The sequence below is a fragment of the Triturus cristatus genome, chromosome 3_1, assembly GCF_964204655.1.
Source record: "Triturus cristatus chromosome 3_1, aTriCri1.1, whole genome shotgun sequence".
Classification (NCBI taxonomy): domain Eukaryota; kingdom Metazoa; phylum Chordata; class Amphibia; order Caudata; family Salamandridae; genus Triturus; species Triturus cristatus.
The window spans coordinates 1,058,296,647-1,058,318,875 of NC_140583.1; the positions used below are offsets into that span (position 1 = coordinate 1,058,296,647).

Genomic DNA, 22,229 nt, shown 5'->3' on the forward strand with positions numbered 1-22,229 from the left:
TCTAACACTGACCATTCTATCTTTTGGTCTCCTACCTCCCACTCTTTTTCCTTGAGTTTTTCATAAATGCCAGCAGGCATCAATACCTTTAATATTGTCATAATGTCGGGGTAGGTATACTCTCCCATGAGTAACATGTCTTTAATTTCTCGGTGAAAACCCGCTGGGTCTTTGTCATGACTGGGTACCACTTTCTTCATTTGTAACAATTCTATTTTCGATATGGGCGTATATACAAATACGCGTTTAAACTGATTGTCCTCACCCTTTATTGGGTGCACTTCTCGTAAGGGATTCTGTCTATCTATGTGATACGTAGTTCTTTCCTTGACGGACAATGGAACATGTTCTGAACATACAAAAAGAATATACTGCTTTCTTGATTCTAGAATTTCTTTAATTAATTCAGTACCTGGACCTCTCCATTTATTCATAAGTAATTCAGTCATTATGTCAGGCAAGGGACCAGGGTCCGAATGCTGACTCCGATATAGTATAATGAGTTGTTGAATCATATAAATCCCAGCTAACCTTTGTTCATCTGGGGTAAGATTCAAAAATGTGCGTACTACTGTATCATCACTATATTTTCCGGGACTGTCCACCCAATGGACAGCTGCCCTGGCTAAATCTTGTTCATCCATAGAATCGAGGAAATGATAACCCCTTCGTTCTCGGAGTAGTTTGTCGGCGGTTTGGAACGAATGCTCGTTAGACCTTATATTAATTATAGGTATTTGAAAATTCCTGTTATTATCTGGACATATCGGATGTATTGAGTCAGTATGATATCTAGTCTGATTCCTATTACAAGATCTTCCTCTACCTACATAGGCTATGGTGTCCGACTGTCCTGTGGGCAGTCCTGACCCTTCTTCCTCGTTTTGTTCGAACTCGTCTACCTCTAATCGCTCTTCGTGTAGGCGTTCTATTTCTTTACGGATCTTTCGGCACATGGCTATTATACAATTTTGTTTATCATGTCTCCCTTCTGATATATTCTGGCTCCATCTTGTAAGAATTTTCATTGCTTCCGGGTCTACCCCCGGTCGGTCTTGATTTCTGATCACACAGTTTATGAGGAAACGTAACAGTTCCCCCTGTATCTCTACTTTCTGGTATTCCATAGCTCTGTAAATACATTCTGGATCTCGCCCTGTTTGGACAAAATGATATATATTATCTAGATGCGCAGTCATTCCTGGTAACTTCGCTAAATACACTGCGGCTCGTCTGATACGCAATGATGCTAGGGTCATTTCGTCCTCCTTTCCAGGCACCGGGTCATATCTACAATCTATAAGAAGTTCCTTAAGCGCACGGGCACTAAGGAGTTTGGGTGTACGTGAATGCGCTGACTCTTGAAAAGTAAGTTTATTTATTCTGGGTGGCGTAGAAAAGATATTGGTAGCTCCTCCCGCGGCCCCATCTGGGGCGTCGGGTGTAAAAGGATTCGTCGAACGTGACACAGCAACTACAGGTGTGGACACAGCCATAGAAGTAGCTGTAGGAGCGGATACAGAAACAGATGTGCTTGCCGGAACTTGTGACTCGATTTGTTGCTGTAGGGATACGGGCACTGGATCTTGGCGTTGAACCTCCCTGGTATGCGGTCTATGTGGGGCGGAATTAGCATACTCGGGAGCTGCGTCATCTAAATATGAGGAAAGAAAAACATCCTCTGCGGTTCTAGGATGCCCCTTAGGATGTACCTTGATTGGGAATAATGGGGGTGGCAAGTCTTTCGGTATCTCTGGAGTAGCCTTAGGTAATCCTTCGGCCAGAAGGGGATACATACCATTCATAAGGGCATTTCTTTGTCTGTCTACTTGTTCTGATTTCACTCGGATACCTTCCTCAATTAATAGATTTTCTTGAATTTTGTTTGAACTCTCTTTACTCTTCTCTTCCTGTCTACGTGCTTTTTCTGTACGTCTATGAGATTCTTTACGCCATAACTCAACGGCGTCTTTCTGTGACTGTCTGACTTTCCTTTTCCATAACTCTTCCTCGACTTTCATGATGCACTCTGCATCCCAGGTCCCCGCTGTGGGCCACCTCTGACTTTCTGGAAATCCCTTGGTATAGTCTACCCATAAATCAAGAAATAATATAGCGTCTAAGCCATGTTTGTGATACATAAAGTGCCCTGGAGTGTCCCTAGGAGGAATAGGTACGGCTTCTTCGAGAACCCCTTTTCTGGTAGTGATCTGTCTTAATTTCGAAAAGAGCGGCATATTGAGAACTGACCTTATACTTGATTTTGACCTGATACTTGAATTTGAACAGACTTAATACAATAAACACGATAATGAACAGTCATTCATACCACGATATATAGAACATACTTAAACACTTTAAACATTAAACATTAAACCTTTAACTGAAACAACAATGATGATCGTCTGCATAACTAATCACCAAGCTTAATTCTCGACAATAACTAGACAATAACTAGATACTTCGGAATACTTCGGAATACTTGATATACTGCTAAACAGTACAGATACACTGCTAAAACAGTGCAGACCGGATTTGTGTACCCAAACCCGTCTTGACCGGCACAACCTATGTGCACGTCAGAAATGCCTCCCCAGCAATGGTACTCACCGGGTAGCTTCGGAAACGGAAGGCCTCAGTAACTTGAACTTGAACCGGACTGGACTCGACTCGACTCGACTCGTCGGACACTGGGCTTGACTTCGGACTGGTGGGTCTCTGTATACCTCGGATCTTGCTCTCTCAGCTAGGCTCTGGTCGGGATACTTCGCACTTCTCACCGCCTCGTCTGGGTGTTGATCGCAGTCTCAGTCGCCCCCGCTTGACCGGAGGGAGATACAGGAAATCCTGCTGGTACGCGTTATTGTCCGTCCAGCTGTGGCAGGAGACCGGGCCTGCAACGCACCGCCGGCGCGTGAGATGAGAAAGTGTCCCTATTCGGGCGCCATCATGTGGTAAATAAAAATTCCTTTACCGGGACTGAATTTGATACAGGAACATTATAAAATAGCTCAGTAAAATGAGAGGCAGAATCCGTGGTATTAGAGGTTCGGAATGGGCTTTATTCCATTAATTCGATTATAATCGGTTGCTTCCAATGTTCCGTCACCACGAAGGTTCAGGAAGTGAAGCACATACTTTATTGACAAGAAGTAACTTTTATAGTACATACATTATAATGAAGTGAATACAGTAGGCGTAACAATTGATAAGGAAATTGACGTTTGGTCTGCGTAACCGAAAATGGGTGTAATAATGAGTAAAAAGGAACATGATTGGTTATGATGTAATACATAGGTGGATCTATAAGATAATACTTGGCATAGATGCGCGCGCAGCAGTATGACGTGTAATTGACGTGTAACTAGGGGGTGACGGGGACTTGACATTTAGCTCTATATGTGGAGACGAGAAGTCTGGGGGGTCAAGTCAACCTAATCCCAAATCATATCTAACATCCTATGTTTAAAGAACTATGTTATCCATAAAAGAGGGACTCTCGGACAGAATCTATTCTATACTGACTGTGCGTGCGTGTACAAGCGTCTAAGTGTCTACACTGAATGCGAGGGGGTAGGAATATTCCATGGTAACAGGGCTATGAATTACTTGCATGAGGACAGAGAAGATGGGCCTTTTTGCTTGGTAACTGGAAGAATGTTTACTTAAACTACTAGGCAGGAATGCATCGGCTGAGGGGGAAGCAGATAATTCGAAGGTGAAATACAGTTCTTGGCAGAGAATAGGCTGATGTCAGGCTTCGTGAGCCGCGCAGAGAATGAGACAAAGTTCATGGTCACAGATGCAGGCTCGGACTGGAGCTTTCAGAGGCAGAAGGCAAGAGGAGTTTTGATGACAGAATCAGGGCCTACTTGCCTGGACTGTAAAATGGCATAAGTGAACCATATAAAGCCGGTGGCCTTTCATATTTAGGAATGGAATATCCGGCCTATTCATGGCGGATCTGTCAAAGGACATGTTGACGGTGGACGCACATGTATTTGCGTCTTCATAACTGGAACTGGAGGGAACATACATGTACTTGTGACATGCACATGGAACCGTTGGGGTCCAAGATAGGGGACATAACTGACCAGAAAAATCCATATTTCCACACGTTACAAGAATGTCTAGCACAACAGTAGAACCAAGCTCAAGGTCATCTTACAGATCTGGTTTTGGTGGACAGCCGCATATATCGCTCTCTACAATGGTAGAGCACACAAAATCTTTCCAAAGGGTGGCCGGTCTTAGACCCGGTTCCACAAATAGTACTAACAGCGAACGCATCTCTCACCGGCTGGGGAGCTCATCTCTTAAACCACACCATTCAGGGTATGTGGATCCCTCAACAGAAACTCCTCCACCTCAATCACCTGGAGTTACTGGCTATATTTCTCGCCCTAAAGTCACTTAAAAACATCTCCTAGGCAAAACTGTCCTCGTCCAGACGGACAACATGACAGCAATGTACTAAATACAAAAAAAAGGGAGGGGACACACTCTGCAGCTTTCACGCTTAGCACAGAGCATTTGGAGATGGGCCATTCCTCAAAAGATATACCTCTTATCAGAACACCTACCTGGGATACACAATCAATTTGCGGATCTGCTCAGTCAACAGCAGATTCACAAATGGGAACTTCTTCCGCAAGTTCTTCATCCATTTTTTCAAATGTGGGTCCACCAAGAGATAGATCTGTTTGCCACACCTTTAAACACAAAATGCCCAAACTTTGCCTCCAGGTATCCACACCCATTGTCCAAAGGCAATGCGATATGGATGAACTGGTCAGGCAGATTTGCGTACGCTTTTCCGCCTCTCCCGCTCATTCGTTACTGCTGCGCAGGCTGAAACAGTCTCTCACAATGATCCTGGTTGCTCCAACATGGGCACGACAACCATAGTTCACGACACTGCTGGAACTCTCAGTAGTTTCACAGTAAAAGTTGCACCTTTCCCCAAAGCTTCTCCCACAGAACCATGGAGAGTTAAGACATCCAGAACCAGCTCAACTGAACCTAGCGATCTGGCTCCTGGAGTCTTAGAGTTTGGTTACCTCAAATTCCCACCAGACGGTATGAACGTCGTTAAAGAAGCTAGACGTCCTACCACTAGAGCATGCTATGCAGCTAAATGGAAAATATTTGTTATTTACTGCAGTAACAACACAATCAACCCACTAGATGCTTCAACTCAAAACATTATCTGTTATCTCCTGCATCTATAAAGATGTAATCTAGTATATACATCCATACGATTATATCTTGCAGCTATAGCAGCTTAATTACAGAACAGACAACACTTGTCATTATTTAGGGTATCTCCCATCAAAGCATTCATGGAAGGCCTTAAAAGAATAATTCCGCCCAGAATTCCACCCTCTCCAGTATGGAATGTAAACATTGTCCTTACTTGGCTCATGGGTCCCCCATTTGAACCTTTACATAAATGTGAGTTACAGTTCCTCACATGGAAAGTAGCTTGTGGCCATCACATCTCTCAGGAGAGTAAGTGAACCCCAGGCATTAACCATACAAGAACCATTTTTGCAAATACATGATAACAATGTGGTTCTTAGGACAAACCCTAAATTCTTACCTAAAGTAGTTTCAGCTTTCCATCTTAACCAGTCTGTTGAGCTCTCAGTATTTTTTCCTCAACCAGACTCAGTAGCTGAACAAGCTCTTTATACGCTTGACATCAAAAGAGCTATTCTTTACTACATTGAAAGGACAAAAAGTTTCAGGAAAACTAAACAACTTTTCGTAGCTTTCGCACCGCCACACAAGGGCAATCCTATATCAAAAGCTGGAATTGCCATGTGGATCATTAAATGCATTCAAATATGCTACCAAAAAGCAAAACAAATGTTATCCATTCCCCTGAAGCGCATTCCACACGCGAAATAGTGGCATCCATGGCATTCTTAAGAAACATCCCCATGGATGACATTTGCAAAGCTGCAACATGGTCTACACCGCACACTTTCACAAAACACACTACAGCTGAACTGACCCAGACGCCATACTCATGGCCCACATCCTGGCTTTCCCCCGCAAAGCACCCCCAGTTTTTTTATTCCCCCCAGTATCACAGTACAGAGAAGATATATGGACTGTAACGACAGATACCACCTCTGAGGACAGGATGCACATCCTACTACTGGACAGCACAACTACTGTCGATTACATAAGTGTAATGAGATGAGCTGTGGCTTTTGTTTGTTGTAAAAATGATAATAAAAAAAATATTTCTAAAAAAAATAAATAATAAACAAGCTAGTGTGGGCCAGGCTGTACTAAGAACACTTATCGGAAAGAAACACGTTAGATTCCTCACCTTAGAATATCCCCAGGCGTCAGACTGGATCCGGAAAGATTTTTCGTCGGACGCAGAGCCGCAGACGATGCCTAGTGACGCGCAAGGGTATTGCTGACGAAAAATCTTTCCGGATGCAGCCTGACGCCTGGGGATATTCTAAGGTGAGGAATCTAACTAACTAATGTTTCTTACAGATATATCGTTACCGAAGGTAAGTAACTTGTTCTTTCAAACTACGGCAACACATACAGGTAGCCACCGCTAACGGGGTAACTGCTGTATAGTCTATGCAAAAGTATGCGATCTACAGCTCATATGCCTCAAATGGAAAATGCTACTTAACAATATACATCTGTTCTTGGCATGTAGAGCTGTAGATCCGCATACGCCCGCCCGCCTCCCCGGACACCTATATGTGTTGCAGTACTATCTTAGTTAGACACATTACACATGGGCATCTTTTCTAGTTCTAACTAACTCCATCATCACCCTTTATGGCGAAAACAATCTGAAGATGGAGTTGATGCCCATGCTCACTGCTAACCAAAGGAGGAGTCACCTATCTTGTGACTACAGAGACTTCTACAATAAGAAAGTGCAAACATCCAAGCCCAACACCAGATGGCGATCTATGCAAAAGTATGCGGATCTACAGCTCTACATGCCAAGAACAGATGCATACTGGTAAGTAGCATTTTCCTTATTTAAGACGAAGCAAATAACATTTGGCCTTCTTTCAGGCTATAAGTTAAATGTTAAGAAGACACGAGTTCTTAACTTTTTGCCTGACAGACCTATAGTGGGTGTTTGCTCTGTAGCCACATACCTAGGGGTGCGTATCTTCGCACAGATTGAACGTATACCGGCATTAAACTACGAACCCATGTTGGAAACTTCAACTAAGCAACTAAAAGCTGGCATAAGCTCACACTTGGAATAGGGGGGGGGGGGGGGGGGGGGGTGTTCAATATTATAAAAATGAAAGTACTCCCAAAGTTTCTATACTTAGTCCGGTCTATCCCCCTTCGCGTTTCCAATTCTTTTTTTAGGAAGTTAGAAGGGGTGTTGGATAGTTTTTTTGGGGGTATAAAAAAGTAAGACGGGCATTAAATTTATTGAAGCATCCGTTTAAGCAGGGCCGGCAAGATTTTCCGGATTTTAAAATGTATTACTGGGCAGCATTTGTGGGACGTTTTCGTAGTCTCCTGGATCCTTAAAACCAATTTTCTTAGCATATAAGCTGCAGAATTCATACATGAGCATAGATCGCCATCTGGTGTTAAGCTCCGATGCTTGCAACTTGTTGTTGTCTTGGAATAAGTCTTTTGTAGTCACGAGATAGGTGACTCCTCCCTTGGACGATAGTGTGCATGGGCATCGTCTCCATCCTCAGATTGTTTTTTCCCGCCATCGGGTTCGGATGTAACTTCAGCGCTCTGTTCAGTATCGTGTTTTCGAAACCTTTTCGACGCGCAAACCGTTGCAAACTCGACTGTATTGTTTTCGTTCGCATGCCTTTCGACGCGCTAACTCAAATCTATTCCTGTTGTCAACGCGGGCCGTGGGACCTATCGACTCCATTCGGGCCTTCAGCTAATGGAAAGGACTCCATTCAAAAAATGACCCCAGTGTGGAGCTAAATTCCCACACAGCGACCAACACAAGGTCTGCAACCTTTGTCTCTCACCGGAACACGAAGAAAAAGATTGCCAAGCCTGCGCCTCCTTCCGGTCCAAGAAGACTATCCGTGATCGCCAGGCTTGACGACGCGTTATGGCGCAACAGGCTGCACCGGTGCCAGAAGAAATCTCTGATGAAGGCCCCGAAGTTCCAAAGGCAGAGGATTCGGAAGATCTCGACATCGTATCCGAAGCAGATGACTCCAAATCCGATGACCACATCACTCCAGGTCAAAGAGTGAGTACAACTGCCCCTGCCCCAACCCCACCCGAAAAACAAAAAGGCTCAGGTCAACACTTCGCCTGAAGGCCTTAGTCGTGCCTCGAAAAAACCTTCAGAAGCCCTGCCTCCGGGCCCGGCTCCGAAGATAAAAGAGAAGCCTTCCGGCGGCTCGGAACCGAGCAAGCTGCACGCCGGTGTCCCAAAAACACAGTCGGCGCTGAAATCAGGAACGCATCCTACTCCTGCTGTCTCCAAAAAGGCCTCGGCACTGAGCACTTCGGCACCGAAAGACCTTCAAAGGCTCCAGAGCATAAATCCAAACCGCGTCCGGAACTGAAAAAAATCGGCGCCGAAAGCAGACGCCGTTGAGGAAGAACTGTTTCTCCCAGATCCTATCGATCCAAAACAAAAGACATTATATGTAGACCCTAAAACAGGCCATATTGTCAGTCTCCCAGCCAAGAAGAGGACATTAGACACCCCACACACTCCTGAGGTGCCTGTGAAGAAAAAGGATTGTGCAATGTCACCACTAAGAAGTTCGTCTCCTCCATACTTCCTCCTCCATACTTCCTCCTCCATACTTCCTCCTCCATACCTCCTCCTCCATACCTCCTCCTCCATACCTCCTCCTCCATACCTCCGCCTCCATACCTCCTCCTCCTCCTCCTCCTCCTCCTCCTCCTCCTCCTCCATACTTCCTCCTCCTCCTCCTCCCCCATACTTCCTCCATACTCACCACCACCACAGGATGATGATGACACAAGCATACCACAGGACACATGGGATGACTAAGATACCCCTGTAGTTCCTCCAGACCTTCCTGATTCAGATGCACACCCCACAAGGCCATCTCCCCCAGATGACAACATTGGGTTTAGTCAACTCATTGATAGGGCTGCCCAATATCATGGTGTCCAAATGCATTCAGACCCCACCGAGGAAGACTTCCTGGTAGATACCTTTGCACAGTCACAAAAGACAGTACAAACACTACCCATGCTCAAAGGTGTCATTAAACATGCACCGGACGTCTTCAAAGACCCTGTCAGGACCAGGATTCTCAATCCCCGGATTGATAAAAAATATAAACCAGCCCCCAATGATCCCACCTACATGAAAGGTCAGCTCCCTTTAGATTCACTGGTGGTGACCAATGCACGGAAGCATGCAAACTCTCAAGGCTCCGGTGATGCTCCACCTCCGGACAAAGAGTCTAAACTACTAGACGTCTCAGGCAAACGAGTTGCCTCTCAGGCATCTAATCATTGGAGAACAGCTAATGCACAAGCATTTCTTGCCAGGTATGATAGGGCTCACTACGACGAGCTTGAGGGCCTAATGCAGCATTTGCCTGACCAATACAAGGCCAAAGCCAATGATTTGATTCAGGAGGGCAAGTTAATCACAAACTCATCCATTAAATGTGCTCTCGATGCCGCAGACACTGCATCTAGATCAATTAACTCTAGTGTGTTATTGCGAAGACCCGCATGGCTACGCATTTCTGGTTTCAAACAGGAAGTGCACACTACTATCCTGAATCAGTCGTTCAATCAGGAACAACTTTTCGGCCCAGCTGTAGACACAGCATTAGAGAAAATGAAGAAAGACACAGACTGCGAAATCTATGGGAGCATTACAGTCTCCATTAACACAAGGCTCTTTTCGGTGCTCCTTTTGTAGGGGCGCATCCAAAAATATCAGCACAAACACTGCTTCCCCCTCCTATAAAAGCCCCACACAAACATCCCACAACAAGGGATATTTCAGAGGTGGGTACAGGGGAAATAACAACAAAGCGAGAGGCCGAGGTAACAACACTCGCACCTCCCCCACTAACAAAGAGTGACTTCCCTCCAGACCATTCCACTCCGGTCGGAGGGAGACTCTCACAGTTCCTACCTGTCTTGAATTCCATCACTACAGACAGGTGAGTAAGACTAATTATCCAGTATGGTTACTGCCTGGAACTTACTGCAACTCCCCCCAACATACCGCCCAAACTGCGTCTGATGTCCACGGAATATCTAACGCTTCTCAAACATGAAGTTCTTTCACTGCTTCAAAAGCACGCAATAGAACCAGTTCCCCTAGAACATCAAGGGACGGGAGTTTACTTCCTAATCCCCAAGAAGGACGGTACTCTCAGACTAATACTGGACCTCAGACCTCTCAATTTCTACATACAGTCGATCACTTTCACATGATCAATCTCCAACAGGTCCTTCCACTGTTTCAACAAGGCGACTTCCTTGCCACATTAGATCTCAAGGATGCCTACTTCCATATTCCCATACACCCTGCTCACAGGAAATATCTGAGGTTCACAGTGGACGGTCAACCCTATCAATTCAAGGTTCTCCCATTCGGAGTAACCACAGCACCCAGGGTCTTCACAAAGTGTCTCGTGGTAGTAGCTGCACACTTTCAAAGAAAGCAGATTCATGCGTTTCCATATCTGGACGACTGGCTCATAAAAGCCAAGTCACACAGTCAGTGTATTCACCACACTCACCAAACAATTCAGCTGCTACACGACTTAGGGTTCACAATCAACCACACCAAGTCACATCTACAGCCCTCCTACATACATCAGTATCTAGGGGCCACAATAGACACTTCCAGAGCTATAGCATACCTCAATCCAGCCAGGATAGCCAGTATGCAAACCCTCATCACAAAATTTCAACCGCAACACTCCCTTCCAGCTCGAGTGTTTATGCAGCTCATTGGAATGATGACATCTTGTATTTTCATAGTACCTTATGCAAGACTACAGATGTCCCCCTTACAAGAATGCTTAGCACGTCAGTGGAACCAGGCTGAAGGTCAACTTACAGATCTGGTGTTGGTGGACAGCCGCACACATCACTCTCTGCAGTGGTGGAACACACAAAACCTTTCCAAAGGGCGGCCGTTACTAGAGCCAGTTCCACAAATAGTGCTAACAGCGGACGCATCCCTCAACGGCTGGGGAGACCATCTCCTAAACCAAACAATCCAGGGCAGGTGGACCTCTCAACAAAAAGTGCTCCACATCAATCACCTAGAATTACTGGCAATATTTGTAGCGTTAAAAGCATTCCAAGCACATCTCAACAAGACTGTCCTAATCTGCAGACAATATGACAGCACTGTATTACATACAGAAGCAATGAGGAACACATTCTGTGCAACTGTCTCTTCTAGCGCAAAGCATGTGAAAATGGGCCATTCTGCAGAACATATATCTTCTGGCAGAACACCTTCCAGGAGTCCACAACCACATTGCGGATCTGCTAAGTCATCATACACAGCAGATACACGAATGGGAACTTAATCCTCAAGTTCTTCAGCCATTTTTCGAAATGTGGGGCCAACCAGATATAGAACTGTTTGCCACATACGCAAACGCAAAATGCCCAACCTTTGCCGCCAGGTTTCCACACCCGTTGTCCAAGGGCAATGCGATATGGATGAACTGGTCAGGCAGATTTGCCTACGCTTTTCCGCCACTCCCACTCATTCCGCTAGTAGTATGCAAGCTCAAGCAACAGTCTCTCAGAATGATCCTAGTTGCTCCCACATGGGCACAGCAACCATGGTTCACAACAATCCTCAAACTCTCTGTAGATCCACACCAAAAGCTACATCTCTCCCCAAAATTGCTGACGCAGAACCATGGAGAGATAAGGCACCCAGATCCAGCACAGCTGAATCTAGCAATCTGGCTCCTGAAGTCCTAGAGTTAGGTTACCTGAACCTCCCACCCGACTGTATGAACATTATCAAAGAGGCTAGATGCCCTACTACTAGAGCTTGCTATGCAGCCAAATGGAAGCGATTCATCATTTACTGCAATAACAACAAAATTGACCCGCTAGATGCTTCCATTCAAAACATCATCTGCTATTTACTACATTTACAAAGATGTAATCTTGCATACTCATCCATAAGATTACATCTGGCTGCCCTTGCCGCTTACCAACATTTGTCATTGTTTATAGTACCCGCTATCAAAGCCTTCATGGAAGGCCTTAAAAGAATACTTTCACACAGACTGCCACCCTGTCTGGTGTGGAACCTAAACATTGTTCTTACTAGACTCCTGGGTCCCCCATTTGAGCCTTTACCCAAATGTGAAGTACAGTTCCTGATATGGAAAGTAGCTTTCCTTGTCGCAATCACCTCTCTCAGGAGAGTGAGATCCAGGCATTCAAATATGCTACCAGAAAGCAAAACGCTCATTAACAATTCCCCATTGAGCGCATTCAACACGCAAACTAGGGTCTTCCATGGCATTCTTAGGGTACATTCCCTTAGAAGACCTTAGGCAGCGACATGGTTTACTACACACACTGTCACCAAACACTATTGTGTAGATGTGCAGGCGAAGCAACACGCTTCTGTAGGCCAGGCTGTTCTTAAGACACTTTTTCAAACCACTGCAACCGATACATGTGACCACCGCTAGGGGAGACACTGCTGTACAGTCTATGCACAGGTATGAATTCTGTAGCTCATATGCCTCGAACGGAAAATGCTACTTACCAATATGCATCTGTTCTTGGCATGTAGAGCTGCAGAGATTCATACGCCCACCCACCTCCCCAGAACCTGTATCTGTTCCAGTATTATCTTACTTGGGTACATTCACATGGACATCTTTTCTGTTTCTTACAAACTCGATCATTTCCCATCATGGCGAAAAACAATCTGAGGATGGAGTCGATGCCCATGTGCACCATCGTCCAAGGGAGGAGTCACCTATATCGTGACTACAAAAGACTTCTTCCAAGACAACAAGGTGCAAACGTCCGAGCCCAACACCAGATGGCGATCTATGCACAAGTATTAATCTCTGCAGCTGTACATGCCAAGAACAGGTGCATACTGGTAAGTAGCATTTTCCTTTTTTGTCATTGCTTACTCCTGGGGTCTGATTGTCAAATGTTTTTACATAGTCAATTACCCTAATTATTACAAATGGGTTTGGTTTAAGACCATCAGGGATAGTGTACATATATGGCGAGCAATTTCTACTAAATGTACTTTGTCGCTCTTTCATGACAAACTTACATTATGGTGCAATCTCATGCTCCCAGAGGTATTCCAAGATACCATTAGTCCACCTCTGACAACCACAGGAGTTAAATCTTGTGTGTAGGCCTAGTACTTCTCTTTCTGGTGGGATCTCCTTTGTGAGCAGTGCCTTAACATACGGATCCCACAGACTCAGCCCAGCCCTCAGTAATGTGTAAATCTAACCCAGGTGCATTTAATTCGGGAACCTCAGGAATGGAATATTGACCAGCATAAGACCATGCTAGTACTGTCAGAAAGTCAGCCTTCAGGTCTGCTACTCAGATGCCCAGGCCCTTGTCAACTATTCCATGACAAGCTCTTTGCTTTAAGTAGGCTCTTACGCATGAACTCCAATTTTGCATTTGCTCATGTAGTGGCAGTTGTGTTACCACTGTCTCATGGCTCTTAGGCGAGGACCTGGTGCTGACCTCAGATCCATCAAGATTCCCTAGGAAGAGCACCCTCTTCAGTCTTCTGTTTGTGCCCACTGCACAAGGACATATAATCACCTCTCTTAAGGGAAGGAGCTGGTGTCACAGTTTGTTATTTATATGGTCTGGCCACCTGCCATCAACAGGGGGGAAGGCTTACCCTCACCTCTCTTCTTGTGCGGATGCTTCGATCCAGCAGCACTGGATTCAAAGCACACATTGCTTCACATATTTAAGGTGGGTTTTGCAGTGAGGCTGTTCCCAAAAGGGCTCAAACCTTGATCAGTCCTTTCTCCCTCACCATTCGCACACTTCACAGACTTAGCCACTCTGAAGGCAATGTTAATTTTTTTTTCAAGCCTATGCGTAATGGAAAAAATCTTCAAGAAGCCATTGGACACTTTATCTTGTTCATGCCTATAGGTATAGCTTAGAAGTGCCTTAGTCCTCTGCACACAACTCTGGTGCAGTAGCGGCTGCTATCAGATTCAGGTGGTAAGGCGGGGGGTGGGAAAGAGGGTAGAGACCGGGGAGAATGCAGGACTGACTAACAGAAAATAAAGAAAACACTTACCTGAAACGGCTGGCCGCCGCATCTCCTTCGTTCTCTGTCTTCTTCCTTCCTGCAGTCCCAGCCAGCATCAGGAAGAACCTGGCTTCCAGGTTGCCCTGAGCCAATCGCAACGCTGCAAAGCAGTGTTGTGATTGGTCTGAGCGCAGTGGATCGGCGCTCAGATGGGCAATGGGAGGCTCTGAATGTTCCTCACCAGGCTGCGCAATGCAGCCTGGTTGGGAAGATGCAAAGTGCGCAGGACTGGTTGGCCAGCCCGAGAGGGCCAGTCAAGCAGTCATACTCACTGAAGGAGTGCAAAGAACTCTTCTCCCCTGCTGTGCCCAGCCCTGGGAGCCACTGACTGCAATGGAAAACTAAAATTATAATAATGATAGTTATTATCATTTTAGTTTTTCTTTTGTTCATTGGGGCAACGCTCCTCCGACGTATCGGAGGAGCCACCACTGCTCTGGTGATGTTGCTTTAGGAAGCGGGCTCTGTTTGAGATATTACCACTAGGTGGTAATACTGTGCAGAGTCCTGGGGCTCCCCAAAAGAATACAGGGCTCAATGTAAAACCCAAAGTGCGCTATTAGTGGTAGTATGGGCAAGCAGCCTTGGGCCTAACACAGAGAAGTGTTAGACATTTATTGCAAATCGACACTGATAAACTTTTCAACACAGTCCAATGATATCGTATGGGGAAAATAATATTGCTATTAAACAGGTATATATTAAACTTACAATCCCGGTCTTCTGAGCCAAAAGTCAATAAGGGCCAGGGGTCAGGTGATTACTAAAACTGCACCACCAGTGGCACAGGAGCGGCTGCGTGTAGAGGTCAACATCCGAGTTCGATCTAATGCTTTCAATGGAGACTGGGTGCCTGGAGTCGCACTGCTTGCAGGTAAGTAGATCGGTTGCAGGGGCCAAACTTTAGGGGTTAGGTTAAGCACTGGGGAGTGGCACAAAGCAGCACCAACCATACACATCCAGCGGAACAGGGTCGGCCTGGTACAGGGTGCAAATTTGATGTTGGATGCCCAATGCTTTTCAGTAGGGACACTTCTTTCGGCAAAGAGGCTGCAGGCGTGGCACCTGTGGTTGCAGGAGGTAGACAAACCGCAGCAGAGGTAAGTTGGGATGTAGGGGGGTCGTAGGGGCACCGTCGGTTCAGTCACCAAGGCCCAGGGGTTTCAGGAGCAGGGATGCCTTTTGACCTTGGAGTCTTTATACCAGAGCCGGTCATGGTCAGGGGGAGCCAGACACTGCAGTCGTCGTCTTGGAGAGCAGGGGAGGTCAGCTCACGCTGAACATGAGGTAAGGATTACAGGCATACTTCACTGCACAGGTGAGCCACTCAGACTCAGGCCGTGGGCGTCTGGTGCAGAGTGAGCAGGAGACAGGGATCCGCCTGGATCCGTAGTCCTCTGAGTAAGTTTCTTCAGGTCAGGTCCGCTGTCCATGGGAGATTGAATTCTTTTTGGAAGGCAGCAGTCCCCCCAGCTGTTTTAGTGGTCGCTGGCTGCCAGACAGGTCGCAGGATCGCAGAAGCTGGAGACAGGCTGGCAGGGCTGGGGCCAAGGCAGTCGTCTTCAGTTTTCTCTGCAGTGTCATTGTCTTTCTTCTTAGGTAGTCACAGATCTGAGTTCTAGGTCTTGGGGAGCCACCTAAATACTAAATTTAGGAGGTGTTTTAGGGGAGGAGCAGGTAGGGCCAATGGGCACCTCAACTGGCCACCCTCCTGTGAGTCGGGGGCATAGACCTAGCCCTGGTTAGAGGTGTCGCCCCATCTTCAAGATGGCGGGTACAAAGTTGTACTTCACCTCGCCTCCCTCACCTTAAGGGTTGTGGTAGGCAGAAATGAGCACACCTATTTATTTTTCTAGCTGTTTTCCCTGCCCACAGTAGGGGTGTAAACCAGGGGCTGCCATCTGCTGCTAGCAGCAGTGGCTTGGGGGGGGGGGGGGGATGTTACCTTACAAAGGGATGACTTATCTATGTGGCAGTGCTAGTTGGCATGGCACCCAGGCAGGCTGCCATGTCAACTTTGTCGTTTTCTCTCTCGGGGGCATGCAAGCTGCAAAGGCAGTGGCATGATCCCAGTGAATGGGGTCCCAGGGGACCCTCTTAAGCTCCCAGGCCCTAGGTACTCAGAGTACCATATATTAGTGACTTGCAAAGGGTAGAAGTGCCGATTGGAGATTTGTTATAGGGAAGGAGCACTGGCACAGGGCCTGGTCGGCAATACATTTGAAGCTGCATCAAAACCAGGCAAAAAGTGGGGGGCTAACCATGCAAAAGAGTCACATCCTCACAGTTGCCAGATTTGTGAGTCTTTCGCTTTCATTCTTCGGAAAACGAGTCCGCTTATTTTGTTCATTTCATGAAGATCCCTTGATAGAGACAAAAACAATACTTACCTGTAACAAAAGTTCTCTATCAAGGGTATGTTAGTTCATTGAATCCATAAACAAAACTCTCTCCTCCTCGATTGAGCCAAAAAAATGGAAGTAGAGACATTTGACTCTGGTGAATCAGTATGCACTGATACAGTAACCGCAAAAATCTCTATTTCACCTTATATTCACATGTTTAATTCCTGGCTGGTCCACTCAGTTTTTTGTCTTCCTAAGGTCAATTAAATGAGTGTTATTGAGTTCGGTAGCAATAAACTGCTGTTATTCAGTGCCAGGATAACTATTGGGGTGAGTGTGCAGTTTACAAATGCATGTCTTGTTCGGTTTCTATCCTATGTCTCTGAGCACACTGTCAAAATATACCAGGGTATTGTCTCTATCCTGCATGCAGGTATTGTGGTAGTTAATGGGCATAACTTTGTCTTCGTGGGAGAGTGCATGCCTATGATACTATTGCCCTTTCATTTTGTCACTGTGTAATGTAAATGGAAACAAGTATTACGTATCAAAGCTGCTTTTATTTCTAAACACATTTAATTTCATATTGAGGTCCAATTATTTTTGTAGCACATTTGCTTATAAGATGAAAATCTGAACACAAATGTTTCCTTTATACAGGTATTCGGTTTCTTGATTTATGTGGAAAGATTTTCTCTTAAAACATTATTCTAGGTTTGTATGTGGGGGGCGGGATTATCACGGTTGATGAATTTAAAGAACGGATGTTTCAAACAAGTGTTTTTTTATCTGTTTATATATGACTTATTTGTAAGCCACACTACGGAGGAGGTTAGCCTTCCTGTGTACTGTGTGAGCAATTTGTGAATCAAACAAAAGTGAGATTTTTTAATATCTGCTCTTCTCGCAATAACGGTCAGTCTCACTTTTCTAGAGTCAAGAAAGTGATTCCTCTGAGACTTCCATACGAGGTCCTCGTATCAAACATGTCTGCAGGCGAGCAGCTGTAGCCCTGGGTCGCAAGCGAGCTGTGTTTCCTGATGACATGCCCACATTGAGTGCCTTACCATGGGAAGAGAGGGAAAAAATCTTGTCTTCCATGGGCAATGATGGTGAGTTAAAATGATTGTATTAATAGTAGCCTTTAAGAACATCGGTTGTTGCTGCTTCATGCCTCTGTTTGCTTAATACCAGAGTATGGTAAAGCTGATTAGGAGGTCCAGAAGGTGCTTCAGTTGGTTTCCACACTTTGTAGAATGCCATCTGTATGGTGTTGTGCAACATCTTGTCTAAGCCAGATAGGAACACAGCCTATTCAGTCACTAAATTGGACTAGGTTCCCAAGCTTTTGAAGTAATTTTCATTAGTTTGTCTTCCAAAACTTGAGTATTGCACACACAGTGCAGCAGAGCTCTGTAAAGCATAGTTAAAATTTAGCTATGAAACCTATTTAAACTAGACGTCCAAGAAATCTTTGCGTACTAAGCTCAGAAACCACCCACTTAGCAGTAGCTTACTGCTTCCTTGTAGTCCTGCTTCCTGGTCATCCCAGCACTGTGGCAGCCTGTATGCTAGAGGTGCTACTGCTGCGGTGCAATGCCCAATGTATTTTTTCAAGTTAATGCCTAAGCTGCTGGCTTTTCCCATTCCACAGTCTTTATCCCTTTCCACGCTACTGCCTCTGAAATCATTAAGGTCTTGTGAAACTACACTCTAGTGTTAAACACACAGTGCTCGAGAGCAGCCGCTATTTAAGACATTAGCTCAAGACCTACAATCACATCTTGGAGCAACATTGAGTGGTTGGCTGTTTAGATGCATCCTACTGATTCGTAGGAAGTGTATTCATAAAAGATACAAAAGGCAAAATTACCTTTGAAATATAGCACCTTCCGTTCTTTATCACATACATATATTACTTAAGAAAGCAATCTAACATTGTTTTCATTGCAAGGCATATTGATTCATTATATAGCAAAACAAGCTAATTGCTAGGGACGCCATCGGCCCTCTGGCATCCCTAGCAACCATATTCAAATGCCAGACTGCTGCTGTAATACAAATGCAGTGTACACAGTGCCTTTCTAAAGGACAGTAGGTCTGTGTTATACCTGAAAATACAAGCCAGACCAATTGGGTTTGCAAATGTATATGGTATTGTTGTGAAGGCCATTTTCCTTCAGCAGTTGTGGGTTACTTTTTCCTCGCTTTCCAAGCAGTACGCAACAGTGATGCGGTTCTCTTCCAGGGGATCCTCATCAATAGTCATAAGCACTTGAATATTCCCCACCATGCGCGGGGACCCCGGTAAACATATAAACATTATATATATATTTATATATATATATATATATTTTTTTTTTTTTTTAAACCACCAATGCAGCCTCCCAAATGCAACACGCTAAGCAATGCTGTAAAACACATCTTTGCACATATCCAAATAAAGCAGGGAAACCAAAGGACACTTAAACTGCTTTTAACGAACAGCAGAAAACATATCCCTGCAAAGAGAAAAAAAGCAGGCATTGCTAGCCCATAGGCTGCATTGTAACTTCAATAGCATAGAAAGCTGAAAGCAAATACAGTGAAACACAAAAAACTGGCACCGTGCCTTTGAGGCAGCCATGACCCCTAGCTTCCCATCATGCCTCAGGGGTGACAGGTCAGTTTTCCGGCTCCTTCAGTCAGGTCCGTGGTTAACCAGCTGCACAGATTTTTGACTTTTCTGTCAGAAATTGTATTCTTTTTCCACTTAAAACCCTTTTACTTCAACATTTTACACCTGTTGGAGTATTCTTCTACCTTATTTCAGGAGTTTGGCATTTTTTATCTCTTTGAAATGCCTTCCCTTTTTGATCCTGGTCCTTCCTGTGGCAAAAAGAAGGCCAAAACAGACTCCCACTCTGTATTCTTTGCCTTCCGGATTCTCATTTTCCTGAGACTTGCCAACACTGCCAGTCTTCATCAAGACGGACTCTCAAGGACAGAGAGAGGATTTGCCTTTATGGCCTTTCTGAAAAAGGTAAAGCTTCTACCTCTAGAGTGAGGTCTCCTGTGAGATAGAAAAAGAGACCCAGATCATTTTATAGAAGTTTTTCATCGTCGTTGGGCTCGGCGTTGAGAATGCCGCTACTGGTGAAGAAAACATCGATGACAATTCCATTGACAGCGGGTTCGCCGTCCAGAGAACATAGGTCATCGTCGAAGACTTCCAGACATAGGGGTATGTCATCAGCGACGAACCCTCAACCACCGTGCAACGGTCGGCATCGAGTCGCTCTCCGTTGGTGTGGGAACACCCAACGCCGAGACACCACTCTCCGTTGTCGCTGTCAGTATGGCGTTCGATGTCGAAGCACAGCCCTCCGTTACCGCCAACCAGGCGGTGTTCAACGTCGAAGCATGGATCATCGTCGTCGAAAAAGATTCGGCGTCTAAGCAGATCCCGCCGCAGTCATTAAGACGCTAGACGTCGAGGCCAAGATCATCGACGATGTCAAGAGGAGATTCGACATAGAGACCAGATTTTACGTTAAGACGGACTCTTCCGCTGCAGTCCACAAGACGGCGCTCAACGCCGAGGCCTAAAGCGACTGCGTTGAGGGGTTCGACGTCAAAGGATTTCACCATCACCTATCCCCATGTACGACGTAGAGACTTGGTACTCCGTTGGGTACGCCTCTTCCAACGTCGAAGCGCAGGTCTCCGTCGACGGGACATCAGTCGTCGACGAACACACACGACTGACATCGAGGCAGGGGTCTCCTTCGTTGGACTCGCAGGTTTTAGTGGCGCATAGTCGCTCTACGTCGAGACATTCACATTTATCGACGTCTTCTCACCATTCAACCTCAAGGAGACACCACTCCACATCAAAAGACCTTTCGGAACCTTCAGTGTCGGCTTCAGGATCCCCTCAAGTCATCTCGACATCGAGAAGCTCATCTTCTCCGTCTCCAGAACGGCGGGTACAGAAATCCCCCCCTGCAGATCACGACTCCATCTACACAACAAGGGGAAGAACACAGATCTCCCTCTGTTCACCTCTCTCCCAGGTGGCTTCTCCCGGTTCATTATTGGCAGAAAGAGCCTTCAACACAGGTTCAACAGCCATTGGATGATTCAAGCCCTCTGCATCGATCCCCTCTGGCTCTGCTGGTGCAGGCATCTGACCAATCACCCACCACACCATCCAGGGGTCACCAGAGGGACTAGTCTTCGCCACGTAAATATGCACCTCTGTCATCTGCATCTTTTATATTTGATACTCTACATCAGAGGTCCTCGTCAAGGCCTTTGCTACCACTAGTTCCTGGTCTTTTACAACCAGTCATAAATGTTTTCCTTAGTCTAGCTACAATAAAAACTGCTCCAGCAAGGATCTTAAAGAAATACAGACCAGCAGAACAAGATCCCCTGTTCCTCAGGTGAGATCCTCCACCGGACTCTGTGATTATTGCAGCTGCAAGGAAGACCGATTCGGTGGCTTCTTCATCAACGGTCCCTTCGGACAAGGAGAGCAGAGCCCAAGATTCTTGGGGGAGAAAAGCTTGCGGCTCTGCAGCAGCTTCTTTAAAGGATTCCAGTGCAGCGGCTCTGTTGGGCCATTGCGATGGAGCGATGTGGGACTCTCTAGAACGCTTCAAAGAAAGACTGCCCAAAGAAGACCATCAAGACCTTGCCGAGATTCTCCAAGAGGGAGCCCTCGTGGCCAACCAAGTGATCAGTGCGGCAGCTGATGGGGCATCTTTAGCTGCTCACTCATATTCGCATGGGGTATGTGCAAGAAGATCCTCTTGGTTGTGCCTTTCAGCTTTGAAACTGGAGGCCAAACAATGCATCCTGAATCTTCCTTTCTCTGGTCATTCATTATTCGGCTCTCACACTGACGAGGAGATAGCCAGGACGAAGACTGAACTGGACACTCTCAAAGCTGTCAGTTTAGAGAAAAAGAGAGTTCAGATGGCGGTAAAGGCCTTACGATCGCAGGGCATTCCATCAGAGGGTTCAGGCCCCTCAATGGTCCCATTGGCAGTACCATCAGACTAAATCTCACTATCTGGAATGTCGCCTTGCCAGAGGTAGAGGAGCACCCTGACAGTCCTCCTCAACTGCCAAGAACGCTGGATAGCAAGGAAAGTTCACTACCTCTGTCGCCGTCACCCACTCCGGTGGGATGAAGTATTTCCGGACATGTAAAAGAGTGGCGCGAAATAACAAACGATCAGTGGGTACTGAATATACTACAGAATGGTTATACACTACGTTTTCGTGCCCCCTCCCCAGGGAAGTCAAGAGTTCACCAACTACCACTGTTACGTCGGTAGGTATCCACTCTCCTACAAAAATTGGCCATAGAAAAAGTTCCCTCATGGCAGCGAGGAAAAGGGGTATACTCCAGGTACTTCCTGGTGCAAAAGAAGGGTCAAAAAGAGTTTCAGGCCTATCCTGGATCTACTTTTCCTAAACAAAAGCATCCAAAAAGAGAAGTTTTGCATGCTGGCTCTCCATCAAATATATCCACATCCTTAAGAAGGGGATTGGATGTGCTCAATAGATCTCCAGGACACTTA

General features: G+C 45.9%; 1 protein-coding gene across 1 annotated transcript in view; it reads left to right on the top strand.

The window, feature by feature from the left end:
- Positions 1–22,229, top strand: part of KMT2A (lysine methyltransferase 2A) — a 1,466,550-nt gene that overhangs the window by 105,656 nt on the left and 1,338,665 nt on the right. The window contains exon 4 of the mRNA XM_085645838.1: positions 17,591–17,768. Coding sequence (XP_085501964.1) covers positions 17,591–17,768 — 178 coding nt within the window. The remainder of the gene's footprint in view (positions 1–17,590; positions 17,769–22,229) is intronic.